The sequence below is a fragment of the Bacidia gigantensis genome (assembly GCF_019456465.1).
Source record: "Bacidia gigantensis strain McMullin 20006 chromosome Unknown contig_249, whole genome shotgun sequence".
Taxonomy (NCBI): Eukaryota; Fungi; Ascomycota; class Lecanoromycetes; order Lecanorales; family Ramalinaceae; genus Bacidia; species Bacidia gigantensis.
Genome location: NW_025408603.1, coordinates 78,518 through 100,907, shown reverse-complemented (window position 1 = coordinate 100,907; position 22,390 = coordinate 78,518). Strand labels below are relative to the sequence as shown.

The window sequence follows — 22,390 nt, the reverse complement described above, 5'->3', positions numbered from 1 at the left end:
CCGCCCCAAGGAGATCCACAGATTTATTAGCGGGTGATACCGCGGTACAGCACGAAGAAGAAGAGAAAAAAGCTATAAATAAATAAGATGAAGAGATTCTTCATGAGGAAAAGAAAGAGGCTAGTGGTGAGCAATTGGAGCAGCAAACGCTTCATACCTTAATTCCGGCACAAGGAGGCCAAAATGACCTACACGCCGGTGATATCGCGGTCCATCGTTTATGAGAGAGAAGGATCCAGCTGTACGAGAACAGCTGAAAGCAGAACTCCAAGCTCTGATCGATTGGCCGTCGGCAAGCTTTGAACTTCAGCAGGAACACCTTTGCCTTCACGACTAAGTAGAGAGCTTGTGGGTGACAAGCCTCGATCATCGATAGCAGCAAATGCATTGGATGCCGTGAGGGCCCAGTATCTGCGTTGGCAGAGGAAAAACCACACACGTCGGTTCATAATTCAGATTCAGAGAGACTGATCACGAAGTCCTTCAACGATGGTCGGTCGTCAGCTTAGAGGACCCCACGCTCAACTTCGATGTTTTCTTACAGGACACATGGTCAAAGACTGTCACGGCAAGGAGATAAGAAACTGCCAGAAATGCGGCGTACAGGGACACTTGTGTCAGATTGCTGCTTCGTTCATGCACTAGGCAAAGTAGACGTCGGCCCAAAGCTACTTAGTCGCAAGCAGAAAGAAGTTAACCCGGAATTCCTATTACTCGACGAGTTAGAGGAACAAAACACTGAAACTGGTTAGCTGGAAGGTTGGTCAGGAGGTACGGCTACCAACTTAAGTCCGCTATAGTAGCCTGCAGCTTAGGGAGAAAATAATGGCGAAGCTGTGAAAAGGGCAGACGAGGATGCTAGTCAAGCAGAGAAGAAAGAAGACGAAAATGCTGGTCAAGTAATCCATCTGACGTTCCTCCCACGACCACCTGTTAATAGATATATATATATAAGTGAAGAACCTGGATTCGAGCTTACTTCCGGAGCTCCGATCCTAGTCAACGCAACCCACATTCGGACGGCTTCAGGCGAGTCAAGCAGCAAGGAGGTACATCCTCGAACGGATCTTCCTTCTTTGCGCTGACTATGGACTCCTTGAACTAAGAGCATTCCGACTGTTTGCAGACTCAGCGGCCCCCGATTACAATGCGGCAACACTCGCCTCTACTAGGTGCAAGAACTACTTCCGCGGCGCGTTAGATCAATTGGTAGGCTGTTTGGACGGAAACTATGAGATGGAATTTCAATCCAAATGGATTTCAACCCTCTTCGAACTTCAGCTCCCCTTGGCGAACGGGTATTTTGATTCGAAGAAGTGGTTGAGGGCAAGCAATGATGGGAGTCTACAATGAGAACTTATTGTCTAGTGGCGTTTACACGGAAATCTCGCCATGGAGAATTCGTCCAAGGCCATTATCGCCGCTTTACTACGCTCCTACTGGCCTTCAATAACGATCAGCATCCGAACTGGGCGCTAGGGATGCAACTTCCCGATCATCAGGCTTTACTTGTCACGAAAAAGAATCCAGGGTATGAATAATACGACCAGCTTCCTCTCTGCCTCGGCAGTGTTTCTCCGGTGTCAAAGACGACTCTATATCACCTCAGGCTACCCATAGTTTTCATTCGCAAATTGCCGGTCTGGATGATAATGACAAGCGTGTCGAGTTGGAAGTAGCCATCGATCAGGATGTGGAGGGAATGAGAAATGAGGATTGCGAGCTGGGAGATCACGAGGAGTCTGTGACGACGGATGGAGAACAATGACAATGGAAATGTTTGCAAAACGGTCATGTGATGGACAAGTGTGAAATAAACACAGTACCGAACAATGAAACCTATTTGGCAAACCTAACAATGCCATTGTTCCGTTCCCTTGCCCCTTGCAATATGTGTATATATTACCAGCTCCTTCATAACGACTTTGCTGCTTTTACTACTACTTATCACCCATCTCCACACCCACAACTCCCCCCAATCTACTACCTCAATCAGACTCCCCCTCACTCACCAGCGTCCTACGATGTCCACCCCCACCCCCAACCCTCCTCCCTTCCCCATGTCCACACAAGATCACGAACAAGCCGCCCACAAGCAAAAAGAAGACCTCGCCGAACTCAAGAAAGACATAGACCATTTCCTCGTTTTAGGCCTCTTCTTCATGTGCTTTGGCGCCTTTCTTACGTTTGTGAGCGTTTGTATTCTTAAGCCGTTGCAGTCTGCGGTTGGTGGGGTACTAGGCCCGATTGTTGATGGGGGATGGGAGGGGTTTGTGGGTTTCTTTTGGGGGGTGGAGGGGTAGGGGTAGGGAGGAGGGGGTTAGGGAGGTGAGGGGGAGGGGGAAGGATGGAGAAGGACACGAATTGCACTTGAGAATAATGGTTTCCTTGGACGAGGCGCGGGTCGAGGGGTAGATATAGAATGGCATTGAAAGCATTTCCTCTGAAGATCGCTGCCTTGCCGATATTGTAATTGCTTGTAAGGTTTAGCGGAAGAAGATGCTAAACACTCGTCGTGCTGCGTGTGTGTTTTGCTGATTTGATACGTGACGTCGTGCGGCGAGTGTCGTGTTGTTGTGTGACGTGGTCGTGTTGTACGGTCGAACAATGAGCCACGACACGCGCGGGAACAAAGACCTATTCGTGACACGTAGCAGACTGATGTTATCTCTCGGGGTATAAAAAGCCAACCATCCTACACAAGTTTTCCACCTCATACCTTCTGGACAACAATCTTCTAACCTCAATCCAGCAACTGAAAGCCTATCGACGTCCGTCCGCTTTTCATCCTTGCCAGACTCGATAACTTTCACCACCATGTCTGCTACTACGGACCAATCCCAGTCTGCGGCGACTCAGCAGCCAGTGCATCAACAGTCCGTTCAAGAATATGCTGCAAACGAAAAGTCTGCACCCCTCCAACCCGCCCAAAAACAAGACGAATCACTGCCTCAAGAAGTGAAAAATTTCCTCGACGACCTCGAACATCTCCGCGACCGCTATTGTCCAAAGACCGCCAAAGGCGCCGAATACTATGTCCTTGCCTTGATTATGTTGCCGATTTTGGCTAAAGTCATCGGCTCCGCTGGAGACATCGCTCTTCATCTCCTCTTGGCCACGATGTGGTTTTCTATGGGACTGGGCCTTTACGCCGCGTACTTGATCCTCACCAAACCGCTAGTGTTGTTGGTCCTCATCGGGGTAGTCTTGGGCTATGTGTATAAGAAGGAGAAGGTGGAGATGAAGGGTGATGTCAAGGAGGACGCGAAGGTGGTGGTGAAGGAGGGGGTGAAGACGGAGTAGGGAGGAGGGTGAAATGAGGTGTGGGTAGAGATTGAGGTTCGGAACTTTGCAGAGGATGCAGGTGTTTGCACTATTGATTGCATTGGTGGTGGTGACTCTCATTTATTTGAATACTGATGGTATGCGGGAATATGCAATTGCTTTTGACGTGGACGGGCCGACGATGGCGGTGAGGAAAGAATGGCTTGAGGATTACTGCTAGGTGTCAGAATCAAATACAGCTATATTTCTTTTGGTTGGCACCAAGTCCTTGCTGGCAGCGTCTGCTAGCTTGCTTCTCCTACACGTTTCTTTAGTAAGACTTTGCTATCGACTAGCATATGTTGGCGGACGCAGAGGATCAAGGCTTTTAGGCCTTGTCATTGGCATCAGTACTTATCCATCTTTTTCATTACACGATTCAGCAATATTCATCTAGTAATAAGGTGCTCATCGAATTTAGTGCCTGTGTTCTTCGGGCAAGCTTCTATGCAGACACTCTTTCCTCTGCATTGCTGCCAACAGGTAGCATAGATCGCGATCGAGGTAGCGAGATCGAGCAGAGAACACTCTGTGACTACGGAAGTATGTATGCACATGCCGGACTAATAGGATGCAATTCTACCGCTGCGATGATGTCATGTTCAATACCAAGACGGACTTACTCAGATGGACTAAGCCTGTATCCGAATGCTGGGGATTGAGTGTGGAAAACATAAGCTACCCACGAGGCTGAGCTGAGTCTCGAGATGACTACGATATCTACCAACTCGTTTGCACAGGCCTGATAAGATAGCTTTTTGGCTGTTTGGGTCCATCGGCCTTCTTCATTTAGCTGTTTGGTCACGTGTGTGGTATTTCTAGATCGATATAGGCCGTCCTTCTTGCTCTCATCGCCTACGGATTGCACGACAAATCAGCTGCATAGACCACGTAAATCATCATTGGACTAGCTCAAACAGTGCTCAATCCGTATACAGAACCTCTGAAGTATCGGAAAATCGACCGTCTTGATGATGTCTGGCCAACTGACTCAACCGTCACCCTCCTTCTCTCAGCAGGGTCAGGTGGATTGGGTCGCTCTTTCCAACTCGTCTGTCAATTTTTCGGTCGCAGCCCTGGCCAGGTTCTCTAGAGCTGGCGTTGACGCGCTTACGGTGCAGATGGGCAGAACCTTAGGCTCGATATTCCGCCTTGCACCTCACGTACAGGAAGAAATGCACAGGGCTATCCGAGCACTAAAGAGATACGGGTTATGTCAGGATGTGTTATGGTTCGGTTTTGGTGTCAAGCAAATCATCACCGATTTCTCGGATACTGAGGAGGGATTGTCCTTTATCACCCTTTGCTCGGCTTTGCTAACGACCTTTGATTCTGCGTATGTCGCTCGTGTTCTGCGGGAAATGTGCCTCAGGCTAAAGTCTCCGGAAGGCTTCACGCCATCTATCCTACAGTGGAAGCTCCTTGTCGACATATGTTCAGGGATACTGATTGGCTCACACTTTAGTCGCGTACTGCATGGATTTTGTTTCACGACCTTGGATTCGGTCTGGAACGCCAGTCGACGGCAAATGGACCCAGAAACGTTTGCTGAGGCATTGCTGGAGGCAACTCTAGTACACCGTGGATCTACCGAAAGTCTTGTTTTCTGCGGCAATGCTGATTGTTCGTTGCTTGCAGCCTTTGCAGAGCAGTTCCTCTGCCTCGATATTTCTATCTTTGGCACCGGCCGTACAGTCCTGCACAGGTCTCAGAAAAGACACAGCGACTTCCCACAATTGACATTCATACGTGACGCAAATGACATTGAAGACTTCGCGATGACCCAAAAATTGACGCTTTCACCAGTCAATCATAAGCTAGTGCAGATCGAACGTAATGGTAACGTCATAATGAATGTGTGTTTACGCTCGTCCTGGGACACGGTCTTGCAAGACGCTTTTGGCGAGAGTCTTGCTTTCTGGCTATCTGAAAAGTGGTCACCTTTCTTACTCCCCTTGGTTCAACGCATAGGGTCAGGTAATTCAATCGCTGAAAGGTATTACCCCCTTTTCGAAACAGTTACCACCTTATCCGAGGCACTTCCACAAACGTTTGGGACAAAACAGAGCAGGGATATGCCTCATCATGTCCTGAAGATGTTACCAGAGCTTAGGCAATGCCCTTTCGACACATCTCTAGCTGATGACGACGAGCTAAAAGAAATGTTATACCTGGCACCTACCTGCATGCATTCAAATTCGACGTTTTGTCAGGGTGGGGAGTGTAAGATGTCAGTCCTTGGCGCCATAAGCATCTTCGTCCGGGTTCTGGCGTCGTCCGATATTGATGAGGAGGTCACACCGTCTAGTCTTGGTCTGGTTCACCTCCGCAATCTGCTCTTTAACTCTCCGACGGATTCGAGTAAGTATAAGAATCGGACAAGTCCCGTACAAATGGTCCAAGCTATCTTTACTGGCCAACTTCTTGAGATAGCAGACCATGTTATTGGAGTTCCCGCTGAGTCAGGTCGAGGTATTTGCGTGTATCGCGCTGGCATTGAAAACCCATCTAGCGAGCTTGATACGGCCTTGAGGCTTCAAATTGTCCGGTATGTGCTTTCCAATTACGGTGACACCTCAAGAGTCCATCGGTGGTTCAACCTCATTTACTGTTAACGATTCTTTCCCCTGTGTTTCGAAAAAGACATTTTTCCATCTCTATCCCAATTTCTTTCAGTTGAGGCTTGTTGGAGATATTACTGAAGATCGCAAATGATTATTTCAGAGGATACCTCGCGAGCAACCATCAACAATACAGAAGATTAATCGATTTACTTGACAATCCTTATGATTCTGTCTGGTCCAGTAAGGAGATACAAGTCTCAAATCAACAATATCAGAAGCCATGGCTGCCGCAAGCATCTGGCGCCATCCATAGAAGGCTCTTGCTTAAGGAGACCGAAAAGATCTCGCAATTGGAAATCGCATACAAGATGCACTGTCCTAGCGTGCATGCCAACGAACAATGGGCAAAAGTTGGCCTGGAGCATATGATGAAAACTTTCAACGCCGTCACCCATCAAGCAGAGTGCGGTGCATGGTGTCAGACGTTTGCTTGTCTGCTTGATGACAACACACTACATCAACCAATGATGGACTCGAAACGTCTCCAAATTACCTACAAGCGACCAGAGGTTGAACGAATCCAAAGGATGCTCCGAGAAGTCATCGTTCCACAAAAGCATTTTATCTTGGGGTACACCGCAAGAGATGCAGATATGCGTTCTGCAAGCCGCCAAGACAAAGGCTGTCATCTCTACGTTGGTGATCCTTATGTACTCTACCTCCAATGGCTTCTCCAATCTGATGGAACCCACAACATATTTCTTTCTGCGTTTACGAACTGCCTCGCTTGCGTGATCAGGGGTATGGTGAGGCACAAACATTATGATTATGACAAACGCTTGATGAATGATGGAAATATCGACGAAGGAACTGTCAGTGCCTTCCATTTCAATGGTCTGAACGACAAAGAAGAAGTTCTTGACTTCACCTGCGGCGCCCTGGGAAAGGGAATCCACCGCGATTGCATGGTGGTGACTTCGAATACCGGAAGGACGAATATAGATCAGGTGCCCGTAGGGTTGGCAGAGAAGCAGTCCGAGGAGCAATTCGAAGAGGAGGCCGAGGAGAAGGCCGAGGAGGAGACAGAGGAGGAGGCAGGGGACCACCCGAAAAAGGAATCAGATGATGAGTAGTATCGAAGGTACAAGTATGACCACAGACACATCGAAAATACTAAGAGAGCCTGACAGGGCCACTTTCGAATCCAGTGAGTGCAGTGCCGGGGTCTCATGCAAACCAAACGCAGATTTAAACCCGAAAACATAGACCAGGGCTTGGACTGTTCGGATCTTCTATCGACTAAAGCCCACCATCTACTGCTCTCAAGTTAGCTAACTTCATTTTCGACCTCGCTTCCGGCACTTGTGAGCTTCGAAATGAATGAGATGCACCGTTATCACCAATGGCATATACTATATAACGAGGAAGGAAAGGCGATAGGTCAGGAGTGTAAATGATCTTATGGGTCTACCGAAAGAATATGATATGACGCCCTGTATCTGTCGTCGCCTTCTCATTTCCCCTCCCTCCTCCTATTATCTTTGCCCGCGCCCCTTCTTTCATGCCGGGTACCACCTCTACCCTCCTCCCATCCCATCTAACACACACAATCCTCCAACCAATCCCCCTCATCCTCCCAAGCAGTACAACTCTCTCTACAAGCAGCGTCACACTCAGCCAGCGCAGCGGCTTCGTCCACGTTCCTATACGCTTGCCCCGTATATCCTACTGATGCTGTTGCTGCTACGGGAAAGGGGATTGGGAAGGGGTCGCGGGGCCTGTATGATGCTTGATCAGTCGCACCTGCCTAAAGAGCCCACATTACAGAAGCTGCGAAGATGGTCGCGCGCATTTTCTGCAGAGCTTTATCTTGCTCTTGTAACGGTGTGAGGATTGATTTGTGGCGAAGGTATGTAGGTTTTTGCCCTCCCAACTCTCATCCATAACAACTTATGCACTCTTATATCCTCTCTCCTTATCCCTTCTCATCCCATTCATCTCGTGCAGTGACCATTCAGCTGACCTCAGAAGCTACCTGGAAGATGAAAGATTCGCGCGGCGGGAGGATGGGTGCGTATGGCGGAGGAGTTTGGCACGGCGACGATGATTGGGAAGATGACTGACTGCGCTCATGTCATACCATGTCGTGGTCCTCCAAACCACTCTACAAACAGACTCCGAGAATCAATTTTATCGTATTTGCTTGGCTAATCCACACCACCAGAATGAGCGCAAGGTACGTTGCAGCTCCTACACCACAACCCACACTTGCACTGATCATTGCCACCAAATATCAACATACCTCAAAAATCAAAGCCATTGCCAGAGACAGATCACGGGTCGAAGACTGAGTGAATCACGAGCCTCATCACGTGGAATATGAAGGTCGATCTCTGCATGACCTTTGCCACCTGGCAGCAGGGTCATTCACTCTAAAGCAGGCTGCAAGCATTGCCCTGATTGGGATGAGATACTTTCCCGTAACACACATGTGATAGCATTCAACACTTCACTCTTCGCAATCTCGCCTTCATTTCCTGCTCCTTTTCCACGCCCTTTCTTTCATAAACTTCCTTCCTCATCCACCTACCTAACTTCCTCCTAACTCTCCCTCATCATCCACTGCATCTTGCAACTCCTACCACCAAACACGACCCACAAGTCATACAATATACCACAAACACCACCTCAAAGCAAACCTCGAAATCCACAATCATGAAATTCAACTACCTCGCCACCGTCCTCCCTCTCGGGCTCCTCTTGACGCTCGCTGGGGCCACACCCATCGACAATGGTCAGCACCAACCGCCCTTCCAACTCCATCCCATCCACACTAATCGAGTAACATACTGACACTTCCAGCCAACCTCGCCACCCGCGACGCCGGTGACGCGATCCCCGCGACCGCCAACAAGGACACCCTCAAGCGCCAGACCCTCGACATCTCCTTCTGCCTGATCGAATGGTCCATCATCCATACCGGTGGCGATCGTCCTTTGACAGATGATGAACAGCGCGTCGCACGTGATAACTGCTATGGGTGTGGACAACCTGATTGTTAGGGAGGTTGCATGTTGTGATGTGAGTTATTCCAACCAGTTGTCGGCACGGAGGGTGACTGACAGCGACAAGACACTTCCTCGACAGCGATATGGATTGAGATATTTCAAGCGAGGCGTATGGATGATCATCTGATAGGGTGTTGAGACGGAACGAGCATGCATGCATGTAGGGATGGATCATACCCCTTACATGATGGTGGTGGCAAGGGGAAAGGGATAACAACAGATAGCAAGAGCTATACCCTGATGTAGCTAGCAGAACTGACCACAATACACTCATTTACCAACTCACTTGAAATCTATCCTTTTCCCCCCGCTTACCCTTTTCCCCCGTAGACAATTCCCTCAATCTCTCCCTGAGCGCATTCCGTGCCGTGATACATAGAAACATCCCTATCCACCATACCCACCATACCCACCCCTAATTCCACCACAAAGCCCATCCTCTCCCACCTCCGTCTCCACCCCCTCCACCCCCAATTAAATTCTCGCCCTGAGCACACCCAAGCTAATAGCATCATTCAGGAAGTGCGTGCAGTCATGGATGACGAGTCTTCGAGCCGCCACGAGCAAGCCCACTACCCCCACCCCTCAGCCCTGTCTTCAGAACCCCATCCCCCTCCCTCCCCCACAGAACTGGGAGTTCATAGAGAAGTTGTGAGATTTTTTGACTCAGGAGGGGCAGGATGTTGGTTTACCACAAAAGTGGGATGGGGGATCACTGGTAGGCCATTGACGCAGAGGGAGGCGCGGAGCTGTCGGAAGTTGCGGATGTGCAGGCACAGAGCGAGGAAGAGGATGTCTATGATGGTTACGACGCGTTCGGTATCGATGGGTATCGATGGAGGAGGATAGGGAGGGGGAGGGAGAGGGTGAAGTCTCGCTTGAATAGGAGGTTGGTGTAGGTGCCTTTGAGGAAGGGGGGGAGGGGGGAAGGGGGAAGGGGGAAGGGGGAAGGGGAAAGGGGGAAAGGGGGAAAGGGGTGGAAGGTAGAAAAAGGAGCGGAAAGTGGGGAGGAGGCGTTCACTGGAGTCTTTATGAGGGTTAGGAAGGTGGGTGTGAACTTAGAGAGGCATGGGGAAAGGGAAAGGGAAAGGGAGAGCATGCGTGAGCAAGATTTCATTTGTGACTATCAACGTTGAAGTCTGTGTAGCGTATTGGTAACAGCAACATCCTCCTTGGGTTCGACATGCAGCGTATTTATAATATGACGTCCTCTTCTTTGCGCTTTATTCCATCGCAAAGCCATATACCGCTCAAGCTTGCTCATTGTAGGGGCAAAGCGAGCACCACTCCTTCCTCAAGCTGATAGACCGCACGCCGCCATGATACGCGCATATGATTCATCGCTCTTGCTTTTCTCAGTGTCTTTTTTCTTCAAATGCCATTTAGGCTCGCCCTTGTCGCGGTATTCAGTCCCGCCATGCTGATACTTTGCCCTGCGATTAGGTTGGGTGTTTTCTTTTCGATTCCGACGAGGTTGAGTCTGACTTCCTTGCCCCAGTTCTCTCGCATTTTCGGTCTTTGCCTCTTGGCGCAGTCTGTCAAAATCTTCTCGTCGCCCCATGAACGAGTGGTACCATGTAGCCTCCCCATGCAACTTGACGCGACATCCGGTTAGGAACTCCCCCTTGCTCATGGTACTGTGCTTCCAGTAATCTCTGTCAGAGCTCTCGGTCTTTGGGTTCGATGCGTCCATGCAATCTAGACACAGGCCGTCGAAGTAAATATTAGTCTCATGGATACAGGCTTCGACGACATCTTCATAGTCCAGACGACATCTCCCGCAAGTCTCCCCCAAAGCCTGATAGCTGAAATCCCCCAATTGCTTCAATAGTGTGTTCATAGGTGTACTGTTGCCAAGTCTTTCCCATGGCCAAGATCCTGTCTCAACGAGGGCTCGGTGGTAGTCTCCTGCTGCACTCTCGCAGCAGGATTTTTTGGTAGCGAGGATTCTTTCCATTGGGTTGAAGAGGATATTGAATGCGATACTTCTGAGCCTGCCACGCGCGGCGTTTAACTGCTCTGAATACCTGGTAAGTCATTTTACATGATTTCGAAACACAATGGGTACTCACGAATGACCTGATTATCCAAACGATACTTGTCCTGCGCCTTAATAGGTCGCTCCTCAGAGATATAGCGTGCCACGTTGTAGACCAAGAAATGGGTTACTTCGAGGAATGCAACAGCGTCATTGAGATGCCAGGATGGGAAGAGGAAACATCGCGGGTTCCAGTTCTGGTCCTCAGGCTTAGTGCGAATCCATTCGCGAAAATTCTGTTCGATAGGCTGCAATTTGTACCATCCAGCATACCAATCATTGAGTATGGTAGGAGAGAAATAGTTCTCGGTGCGAAAGACGATGGCATGCCAGACACCTGAGATATCGACTCCCACCGTTGGGTTTTGCCCGTGAAGTATGCGAAGCAAGATCTCAACACCTTTGCTTGAGGCCGCATAGATGTCGTTGGAGTTGGTTCGGAGCGCATCCTTGACTCTAGAAGAGTAACGCATCATCGTAGCCTTTGAGACCTGGAAGAGAAGCTCATCAATGGTTCTTTTGAAGGTTCCCGCGTCATTTTTGATGAGCTCTTGTACGTAAAGGTGAAGATGGACGTCGCCCTGTGGGTCAATGACTATCACTCTTACCGACATCTTGTGAGACTACGAGAAGGTTTATGACATGCTAGAAAAACTTCGAATGATCAGGGTTTTGGTGATTGATAGAGATGAGGTGAAAATGAAGGCGGATAATGGACTCAGCAGGCGCTACTGGTGGAGCGGTGAGATCGACGCAGACAATGCAGGAAATAAGAGACTGACACCAGCTCCTCAAATGAAGGTGATATGATGAACGATGAAGTGGAAGAGGTGGACGAAAGAAAGTTGGAGAGTGTCGAAAATTGCGACCGATGAATGCGGGGAAAGTGAAGTGTTGTGATTCAGGTCTTTATTCACTCCATCACCAGGCATTGGTGACAAGTGACATCATCATACTTCAGCTGCCTATCCCAGAGGATGGTACAACATTGTCGAAGGTGGTACGCGATGAGAAGGCAGGCTTCCCTTTAGGCGATAGAAAGATGTGCTTGAGCATTAGGACCGTTGCAGATACATCAGCCTGGCAGGTGGCGATCAGCACAGAGAAAATGGAGGAAAGGCAAAACAGCGCGAGCTCACCATCGCAAATCTAAATCTCGAGCAATTGGAAGCCCTGGACGGCGCGCATAATTGCTTCGATCATTTCAGCGACGGTAGTGGTGATGGTCATGGCCTGTTGAAGGGGACAAGAGTTATTGCTAGTGCTGTGGAAGGAAATGTTCAGCATCCAATCGAAACTCCATATGATAAAATGTTCTGTGTGTAAAGCTAAGCCAAATCAAAAGTCTTTCTCCAGCAAATGAGATGAAGCCCATGACACGCTCACCTGGTGTGACGATCCGTTGAACGTGCTTTTTGTTGGGTCCTTCCCCTGCTTCATCGTCCGTCGATCGCAGCTGCCTTCTCGTACTTCGCACCCTCTTGCGGATTTGTTTGCCTTCAGCTATCCTCACCAGGTACTTTAGGTGGATTGACCGACACCTCTCGAAGTTCCCCAGTAGTCAGATAAGCCAGCGCAATTGCGATTCTCGGCCTCTTAGGTGCTTGGTCGCTGACCTGCGAGGACGTGGAAGGTTGTCTGCCAAGAAGACTCTCGCCGTTCGTTACGTTTGCAAGATATTCGGCAGCACCACGGTTGTTCCCAATGAACTCGAGTTGAAGTCCCTTCTTGAATTCTTTGGCAACTAATTGAATTTATGGAATGTGGTGATATGCAGGAGCGAATTTAATCGACGTACCATTATTGTGAAATAAGACCTTCAATGCGTACATCATGATCTGCTGTCAACAGGCCACCAACCATGTAGGTTCTTTGTTGCAACATCGGGCCATGATCATTCACGGATCCTCAGGTACTGTGCAAGGCTGCATGTCAAGTTGTCACTGTGTTCAATGGCTCACCATCAATCTCAGAAACCTATCACCAAATTAGTCGTGACTGGACAGAGGAGGGAGGTGAAATTACCTTGGTTTGTTTGGAGTCTACACTGCAGCAAATCATCTCTTCCTCTTCCTCTTCAGAAATCTGCAAATGAGCAAAAGCCGTCTCAACGTCGTCGCTTGTCATTCATTGACTCTTTCCTTTGGTTTGATGCTGACTTTCGTCGTTACCATGCTACTCTAGATTAGGCTATCTTGCATCGCAAGCCGCTATGTAATTGCTCGCGCTCTTTCCGTTCTGGTGCGGCTTCAGCACAGGTGTCGTTTCGAGATTCAAAGGATCAAAGATCAAACAGCCATTCTCGTTTGCATCTGCTTCCCAATGCTGAAGATGAAGGGCTAGGAGTGATTTCGACACGAGTCTCCCGTTCAGTGCTTTCTTACCTTGACTGTGGCCCAATTGGTAAAAATCATCGAAGAGTCGATGGAGGAGTGCTTCTAAGGCATCTTCAAAGCCTCTGTCGACGACATCAACCACTGTCGAAGTCTGTTAAGGTCCGGCCTAAAAGCTTGACTTGTGAGTGGGAGGGAGATTTCAAAAGTATTGCGGGACCTTCCATGACTAGAGCATGTGGTCGCCAGCAGTACTTTTGGATTGACTAATTACGTGAAGCAGAATGCAAAGCATGACAAGAGTTCCGCCTGTAGATTCGAGAAGTGTCCTCGCGCCACGAACGCCGAAGATTCTGCGCATATTCTCGTTGTCCATCCAAAGTCATAGAGTAGCCCAAGGTCAGAGAGTTCCATAGTGACACTCAGATCCCAGGCTATAGAGAGGTACAGCTTAGACTTCTGATACGTGTGACTCCCTCTTCCCTCTTGAAAGTAGTCTTATCATGACTTTACCGCTTAATTTTCGTCTGCAAGCAAGCCATTGCTTTGTAGCTTTGAATCTCTGCCTTCCAATCGAAGGGGTTCGGATATAGCTCAATCTGACCCTTTCCATGACATGTCGAGACACAAGATGAGCCAGATTTGATCTAGCTTCAATGGACGACAGATTCCAGCGAGAAAACGATAACAAGCATTGACGGAATTGAGGTCACGGTAGTAAGGCGCGTCGTCTCTGAACAAAGCCGGGAGTACTGGTAGAGAGTCGATGGCGCGATTTGTTGGGCTATAGGTATTGAACCCCCAATTAAGTCGATCATGACGTGTGGCAGCAAAAGCGGGACATCCTTGAGTCGAAGGATAGATGATGTACCAGTGCTAAGGGGCAGATCCCACAGAGATACCTTGAGGTACCTTAAGAGGGAGGCCTTGGCACACTAAGACTTCTTAAGTCTAGCGCAGAATGTCAGGCAAAATTCTCCGGCGCCGCTGCCGGTACGTCATCTGAACAACAACATCAACCAAGACAATCTGCCCATGATTGAATGATTGCAAATCCAAGTCGCCATACACGTGCAAGGTAGACGACTATCGTGGCCATTTGCGGTAAGCATAACATGCGATAGCTCGCATACCGATATGACAGGTTGTACCTGCCCTTTTGGGCACGCGCGGAGAATCAAAGTCTTCCCCACATTGATGGCAAGAAAAACATAAGCTCTCGACATGCTTCGCCCGAGATAGTCTATTCTCGATGAGTTTGTCTCAATCGTCAAGGGTTCAAAGGTCTTCAACCAGATGTCAACGCCAGCCAGACAGAAGATGGGTCGCGATCGCCGCAAGTGGACCGCAGAGGAGGACCAACATCTTCGAGGCGCGGTCAGTCAAGGTCAGTCAAATGAACGCGATTCATCTAAAACTCTTTCCGCACATCAAGGAGGATGGTGAACGAACTTGTTGGTAACACTCACGACAGCACTTCATGAATCACGGCCATTGCTATGGCGCGAAATTGCCAAGAGTGTACCGGATCGAACAAACAAGGACTGTCGCAGACGATGGTGCAACATGTTTGCCAGTGACCGAGCCAAAGGTTCATGGACAGAGTCCGAAGACGAGAGATTGAGCGAGGCCGTTCAGACACCGGGTTTGAAGTGGAGCCAAGTGGCTTCTATTGTGGGGACCAGAAATTCTGACCAATGCTCAAGTCATTGGAGTCAGACCTTGGACCCTGGTATCAATTACAGTGACTGGACGAAAGAAGAGGTACGGCACCAACGTACTGCTTTGCATTCTGTGACACCTTACTCAATGATGGCAGGATGAGAAGTTGCTGCAGGGAGTGCAAGTTCACGGCACCAATTGGACGCAGATAGCATCCACACACCTACCAGACAGAACGAGGCTCAGTCTCAAGAATCGCTTTTCAGCCTTGCGCGCTAAGTCGAGGCAACTCCCCGATGCGCCTCAAACGGATACCACTACACCCCAACAGCCCCCATCAATCGTTTCTTACACCTCGAATAGCCCATGTGAACCCTACTTATCGTCACCAACAACATCAGAACCATGGAATTATGACTTGAACGATTCTATTGGCCTTTACAGCCCCATGGCATTCGAATTCAGCGATCACACCTTCTTCGATGAACCCTATTCGACGCATAGCGCGACCACTCCAATCAAATCAGAATTCCCCCTATCCAACCGAGTTTATCACCCCAAACGCATACCATTCCCGAACCTGCACCACTCGTAGACAATTTCAATGACTTTTCCGCTAATGCCTTGGTGAAGAGGAGGAGCTACAATCCACCTCCAGAACCAATCACCATACCAGGTCATGTCAATCCCTTGGCCACATTAACCCAGCCCTCCTCTTCATCCGACTACATCAGCCCAACGCAAGAGACAATCTTCAAACTTCAGCCGCACCAGACTCAATACCAGCTGCCGACCCCCCCAGACACGCGGAGGCAGAGTCCACAAGTGGGAAGCCCAATCCAGCATGGCTTGCCGCACTCAGAAATGGAAATATCTATCCATCGCAGCTCACTGTCTCCCAGCATACCCGATTTTTCCTCAGGGGTGAATACGCAGCATGCGTCGATTGAGGTTGAATGCACAGCGGAGCAGTTGAGCACTATCATGACTAGATTAGTGGGGCAGGCGAAGGCTGTGACGGTGCGGATGAAGTGATGACAGAAAGTCCAACTGTTCCACGTCATGCAGAGGAGTGGGAGTGAACTGGCTGCAATCGAAGGAGCCAGTGAGGATTGACGCCCAATCCATGGACAGGCGTTAAGCAAGTTTCATCTATAATGATCTTTTAATTGGCAACGATATACACAGACTCACTTATATCATGACAATTTTCAGGTCAAGCCTGACACGATCTCCCACTCTCTTGACTCTGGGACTTCATATATACCCATTTGCAAAGTAGAGCTGATACACAAGAGTACCCAGTGCCGCTATGCGCATTACTCGGTTAATACATCTCACCTCCTCCAAGTATGCGTGATGGGTGGGTTACATCCGCAGAAGCATCGGTGTGAGCAGCCTTGAAGAAGCCACGCGCCTTGCCTAAATATGACTGACAGCATAATTTATCGCGAACTTAAAACTCAGCCAGACAAGCATTATCTTCCTCACTGCACCTTCTCATTTCCACCGACGTGAACCGTTGAATCTGACATCATTGGCAACAAGAGTAGACAGGAGCCGCAGTGAGCCATCGTTAATGGGTAACGACGATGCCAGCCATTTGGTTCCCATTTTCGGACCGATCCAGACAAATACAGTCTTATCGTAGCCTGTCCGTCCCGATATACCAGAACTACCCGTCGCATGTTAGGGTTGCACGATTCTAAAAGTGCACGAGCAGGCGTAGGAATCTGCTAGATAGTGGTCGAAAGATAAGACAATAGAGAAAGCTAGTTCAAAATGAAGAATTGGTTGTCTGTGATGAAGTACGTACCTTAGAGTAAGGTATCGGCTGCACCACATCTTCCGCCCGAATACGGAAGGTACAAGCGGGCGCGGAGGAATCATTTACCCCACCCCCTCCCTCCCCCTTCCCGTCCTCTCTATCATCAGCGACTTCATCTATCCATTCATCCACGACTACTGTACGATTTCGGTGCTATCAAAGTCTGGTTCGCCGGTTGGTACGCCGACAGAGTCAAGTTGAGGGGCTGACTAACCGGGTCGCAGCGTGCTAGCCTATGTACCTGTTGCCATCACCATTCCATCTCATCTCACCCCCATCACATCTCATCTCACCCCCATCACATCTCATCTCACCCCCATCACATCTCATCTCACCCCCATCACATCTCATCTCACCCCCATCACATCTCAACTTCAGGCATTGGCAATCGACTGTCAATTCATGTCCGCACAGAGTCCACCGGGCAGGTCATATTCCAACCGCAGTCCCTATTCCCCTCGCCCCGAGCCTCTAAGCGTGAATCATTGCTCCCCCCGCTACGGGCAAGGAATTCCCCCTCATCGGCACCAGCAACATCAGCGCCTATCTCGCTTCAGTTAACTACCAAACAGTTACTCGACTAAAGCGAGTATCTGTACGATGAGTACGGCTACTGCGAAGACTGCGCCGACGTCCTTGTGCGACGGGCTACTGCACTTAGACTCTCCAGCGTAGGACATCTCAACTTATTTGACTGTTGGGAAAGACTAGGAACTCTTTCCATAAGTCGATCGCAGACTTCGGTATCTGTTTTCCCTTAACGAGAGAACGCAGGAAGCCGCACTCCGTAAGACTTGTCAGGTCAGACAAAGAAAACGGAAACCTCATTGTGCAAGGACTTTCTTAATCAGCGTCCGAGTCTCATACCGCTCCGTACGAAGCAGTCTACGCTGCAATTCTAACATGGTCGGAGTTGGTTCCCTTTCGAAAAAATGGCGAACTCAAAGCTTTGTAAAGAATATCCTCCAAGTTGAGATTCTGACGAGCCCTAGGCGTAATGCACGATTTTGAGTTGATAGAGAGTCAAGCTCTAACCCTAAGCAGCCTCTGATCTTGATGATTGTTTCAAGGACGGCTTCAATGAGAACCTTTGAGGCTTATTCTTACTTGCAGCCATGGCGTTGTCGCCACGAAAGCCGCGTTCTGCGTTCATCGCACGAACGCCGAGAAAAACGAGGGCGGACTTCAGGAATGACTTCATCTAGCTGATGGAAGGTGATTCTGTCCTTCGCGTATAATCTTAGAGACACAGATGGCGAGGGCATACAATGTTGTCTCACTTCGGTGGCTTCGCCCAAGACTCTTTGAGTGCGCCTATGAATGCCGCAAATTGACTCAAACCCCAACGTTATGTTTTCAGCTCTCCCATAAGTCCGCTGCGATGATGAAGAAAGGCGGAAGCCTGCTTCCTGGGCACTCCCAACAATGAATCAGGCAGATCGCAGTCTTTCTATTCTTGTCGTGAGGTTGACGGAAGTCATACATTGCGAGACGAGTGAGCGGAACAGTATTTCTAGACGTCCCTGCAGAGCCTCGTATCATAAGTAGTGAAAGCCGGCCATAGAACAGATTTGTTCGCACAAAGACGACTCTCCTGGAAGCACACCCTGTCGAGTGTAAGCTGTCAACGGGCCCAACAACACCGATCATGAAACCAACCATCTCCTCGAGCCTCGTCCTCCTCTTCATCTCCCACATCCTGCTCGCGCTATCGAACCCTGTCCCCGACTTCTCCGCAGCCAACCCCCAAGCCACCCCAACTCCAAAGTCCGTCCCCCTCCACTCCTTCCCCCCCCCCCCTCATTCTCCTCCTAAAATCCAACACAAACACTAACAACTACCTCTCAGCCCCTCTCCCCCCTCCCCACCAGCCACAACCCGCAAATTCACCTACACACTCACCACCCACTTACTATCCTTCCCCCTCGCCACCTACAAAACCTTCATCGCCCACGAACTCACCATCGCGCTCAACGCCATGGCGCTCTTCGGCCGCGACGCCCTTCTCCCGCATAACACCTACCACGACTATTCCTCCCCCTCCTCCTCCGACGCGGTATCCATTTTCATCGAGTTCGGCGGCACAAGCGCAAAGCCGTTGACCTGGGGCGTGCTCGCGGATGCCCTGGCGGATATGGCGAAGGATGGGGCTTGGTGGGAGAGGTATGTGAGGGATGGAATGGTGCCGAGTTTTAGGGTGGAGGTTACGGATGTGTTGGAAGGTGGGAGGGAGGTGAGGGCTGCTAATGGGATTTTGGGGTCGTTGGGGGAAGGGGTGGGGGGTGGGGGTGGGGGGTCGGGGGGAATAGGACGGGTGCGTTTTGAGGGGGGAATTGGAGTGGATATCGAGTTGGACGGACGCGTCCGGCTGGTGGGGGTGGGATGGGATGGGATGGGATAAAGCTGGCGCACGGGACTCGTTCGGTCAGGTTCATATAGAGACTATGTGGGTATCGAAGGTATTTCATCTAATGACAACGCATTAGATGGATGCCAGCAAAATAATGATATTGCCTATTCTACGCGAACGAGTAAATCTATCTACCCTTAATGCTGTTGGAGCAGCGAAAGCCGCATTGAAGCTTATCCGCTACCCTTACACAAAGGGAACATAATTAAATTCTGATCGCTTGTTGCACAAATTGCCCGCGAAGTCCAGCAATTGTCTCGCCGCATCAGTGGAAAATCCAGCCACAGGCGAAGGGAATCATGCCGCCTATGATGCTCCGCCAAAGCTTTGACGCCCATTCGACCTGTTCGCATTGCCGAGAATGACAAAGCCCGTTCTTTGCACCGGTCAGTCGGCGGGAATCGGGAATGAATTCCCACTGTCTGCTCCAGACCGGCACGAACGCGATTCGCGATGACCTTACCTTACCTTACCCACGACGTCGCAACACAGCGCATCGTTCAGCGTAAAGGCTTGGCTGGCAGCACTCTGCCTTGACAGAAAAGGAGATTGTAAGTTAGTGTATGTCGATCGCTTGCGGATAAATTATTGAAAAGTTTTTTTCACCATGGAATTGAGGATTGGGAATTGTGGAGTGGAGGTGGAGATCGATGGGTGCAATGCACATTGTGGAGGTGAAAACGTGTTCGATGAGACGCTCCGTGATCGACATCGTAGCCAACAAATGAAACTGATTCAGCTTCTGCTCGATACCTACAGGACAAAGTTGTATATGGTCCCCAAATAGGGAGACATCATCGGAGCATCCTTATCCCACATGCTTTGAAGATTATGCCATTGCCGGCTATAATCCCGTCGCAGATCATTGTGCTCGTTCTTCAAACGTTATGCAGAGTCTTGTTCAAATATTAACCTTTGAAGCTTATTTCTGGTACTGGTGAATTCAGGTATGCAATCGAGCTCTTCCAGCTGAGCCGGCTGAAAGGATGCTCTGAATCAGCTTTGGAAGGTACTTACAATATAGCAGGCCATTGGATAGATGTTTGGCAAGGCATAGGGGAACTTCCAGGCGCAGGTGTAAGAAGCGTGAGCTCATGACGTAGGTAGGAAGGAAAGACTTGAGTAGGATTGTACGCTAACAAGCACGCAAGGAGTCATTGGGTATGAACCTCGGTCGCACCATGTCTGACGCAGGGTTGATATCGTGCATGACTGGCTCAAATCAGCTAAGGCAATACATGCGCCCTTCGATACGACAATGATAGCTGGTTTAAGCGGTTTGTTGCGCCGTTTCTGACACCGGCCACAATAGCTACCTCTATTCGAAGTACCCTCGGCCTCCAAAAAGATGATAAGGCCTCGTGCAGGCCTCAAAATCTCTCTGAGCGACGGCACCTGTCTGCCAAGCCTGACTCTCATTCCTCTTCACCAGCGCGCAGAGATGTAGGTAAGATCACGACTGCTCCGTATCTCAGATTGAGTACTTTCGAGCCGCTCGGCTGGCATATTCTGGACTTGTGGGACAAGATTGCCGGGCACCTTTGGTTCATCGAAAGTTACTTTCATGTGCAGGAGTCTCCATAGCCCGTGAAAAGCGAGGGGGCACGGGTTGAGAAGCTGTAGGCTGAAAGGGGGGATGTTCCTGCTAGTATTCCTACGGCTCCCTTCACAAGTCTTGGATTGATACGTCGAGAATTTTGAAGGTTAACTAGGAGCTGGAAAACTTCGTACTGTGCAATCCCTGCCCATAATCGAGGTGGACCACGTCTGCTGAAATCTCGTCGGGGATCCGTAATTCGTCGATCTCGAGAGGTCCTCAATGCTTTTACCGTGACCACATCTCGTGATCAGCCTAATGTCTTATTCTCAGGCATCACTCACAGAAGATGCGGGTGACAGCTCGTCTCGACGCGGCCTGACGCCCTGCCCCACGACTTGATATCAACAGCGCACGTCATCCCAACCGCAGCACGACATCCCGCCAGCCAAATCCTCCGCACCACGATATTCACACAGAGCCCGTTACACATTTCCCAACAAGTCTCTCCCTTGGCTCCAGGTTTCATAAGATCTTACACCATCCGCGGTTGTTGGAACACGCCAAAACAATCACACCCCAACGCCATTTCACATACAAGCGCGCCGGCGCATTTTTGCCTGTATACCTCTCACACTCCACGTTTCGGCTGGTTCCCCCTACTGGAACGCCGCGCGCGGATCAAAGCTTAGCATACATTCTAGATCTCCCAAAATCTTCGAACAGTGCGATTCGTGGTCTTGGAGATTCGCATCCGGAGGGTGGATCTGAGTCGGGAAGTGGGGAACCGCATTCTTGGGCCACCTATCCATGTCGTCCGCATCTCCTTAGCCTTGCGAGGCTTATCACGAACTTTACCATTGACCGGGTCGGAGGACTTGCTGTTGGTCGCTGTTTCTGAGACACCCTTCTTTGCATACTAGCAGTGCGAGGTTTGTAGAGCTTCAGATAATGCCTCAAATATGGGTGCAGTCGCGGTGTCTGCGACGAGGCTTGAAGTCTTATGCGCAAATGTGGGCGATTGGGGAGTCCATGGCATTACTATGTCCTGGATCTCGAAATTGTGAGAGAGTGGTTCAATTGACAGTATTCTTGGTCCCTCAAAAGAAAGCCTTGCTTGATTATGATACGCGGACACTAAAGGCAAGTTCGACATAGCATCTGAGTAGACCAGGCCTGTTTGTCCCCCAGACCGCGTCATTGTGTGACGAATCCGTAGGGGAGAACTCTAAGGTATGCCTGCTTGGCGGCTGGTGTTTCCGTTTCAAGTCCACCGAGATGCACCAAACTGGATAACCAACAGCTTGAAGAGCGGGTCGTCAAGTATCAGAATGAAGACTGACTTGAAGTTGTCTATAATAGCCGCAGAAAACCCACAGCTCCAAGCATCGTTCTTCAGGTCAAAGGAAATCGCGAGGCTGGACCCTCATCCCGATCCCATCTCGTCACTCAGGCCGTAGATCGGCCTTCCCAACGCTCGACAAATTCTCTGCCCCTCACTTGTTCGCAGGCTGAGACCATTCGACATGGCATACAGACTGTGCAACTTCGTGGCCCTTGCAAGCATCGTTCAAACGTCCTTGGCGTTCCCAACACAGGCCGTGCCTAAAGCTATTTAATTGGATG

At 49.8% G+C, this 22,390-nt stretch overlaps 6 protein-coding genes across 6 annotated transcripts; 4 read left to right on the top strand and 2 right to left on the bottom strand.

Moving 5' to 3' along the window:
- Positions 1-593: 593 nt before the first annotated feature.
- KY384_006289 (uncharacterized protein) lies at positions 594-1,768 on the top strand (the record flags this gene model as incomplete). Its single annotated transcript, XM_044814785.1, has 2 exons — positions 594-747; positions 1,551-1,768. 2 exons carry the CDS (start codon positions 594-596, stop codon positions 1,766-1,768), a joined length of 372 nt encoding a protein of 123 aa, XP_044667885.1.
- Positions 1,769-2,817: 1,049 nt separating this feature from the next.
- Positions 2,818-3,303, top strand: KY384_006288 (uncharacterized protein; the record flags this gene model as incomplete). Its single annotated transcript, XM_044814784.1, has 1 exon — positions 2,818-3,303. The coding sequence occupies one exon, from the start codon at positions 2,818-2,820 to the stop codon at positions 3,301-3,303; it is 486 nt and encodes a 161-aa protein (XP_044667884.1).
- A 995-nt stretch (positions 3,304-4,298) lies between these two features.
- On the top strand, positions 4,299-7,021 carry KY384_006287 (uncharacterized protein; the record flags this gene model as incomplete). Its single annotated transcript, XM_044814783.1, has 2 exons — positions 4,299-5,906; positions 6,029-7,021. 2 exons carry the CDS (start codon positions 4,299-4,301, stop codon positions 7,019-7,021), a joined length of 2,601 nt encoding a protein of 866 aa, XP_044667883.1.
- Positions 7,022-8,603: 1,582 nt separating this feature from the next.
- Positions 8,604-8,950, top strand: KY384_006286 (uncharacterized protein; the record flags this gene model as incomplete). Its single annotated transcript, XM_044814782.1, has 2 exons — positions 8,604-8,682; positions 8,751-8,950. 2 exons carry the CDS (start codon positions 8,604-8,606, stop codon positions 8,948-8,950), a joined length of 279 nt encoding a protein of 92 aa, XP_044667882.1.
- Positions 8,951-10,250: 1,300 nt separating this feature from the next.
- KY384_006285 (uncharacterized protein) lies at positions 10,251-11,608 on the bottom strand (the record flags this gene model as incomplete). Its single annotated transcript, XM_044814781.1, has 2 exons — positions 10,251-10,975; positions 11,029-11,608. The coding sequence occupies 2 exons, from the start codon at positions 11,606-11,608 to the stop codon at positions 10,251-10,253; spliced, it is 1,305 nt and encodes a 434-aa protein (XP_044667881.1).
- Positions 11,609-12,493: 885 nt separating this feature from the next.
- KY384_006284 (uncharacterized protein) lies at positions 12,494-12,829 on the bottom strand (the record flags this gene model as incomplete). Its single annotated transcript, XM_044814780.1, has 2 exons — positions 12,494-12,738; positions 12,793-12,829. The coding sequence occupies 2 exons, from the start codon at positions 12,827-12,829 to the stop codon at positions 12,494-12,496; spliced, it is 282 nt and encodes a 93-aa protein (XP_044667880.1).
- Positions 12,830-22,390: the final 9,561 nt, after the last annotated feature.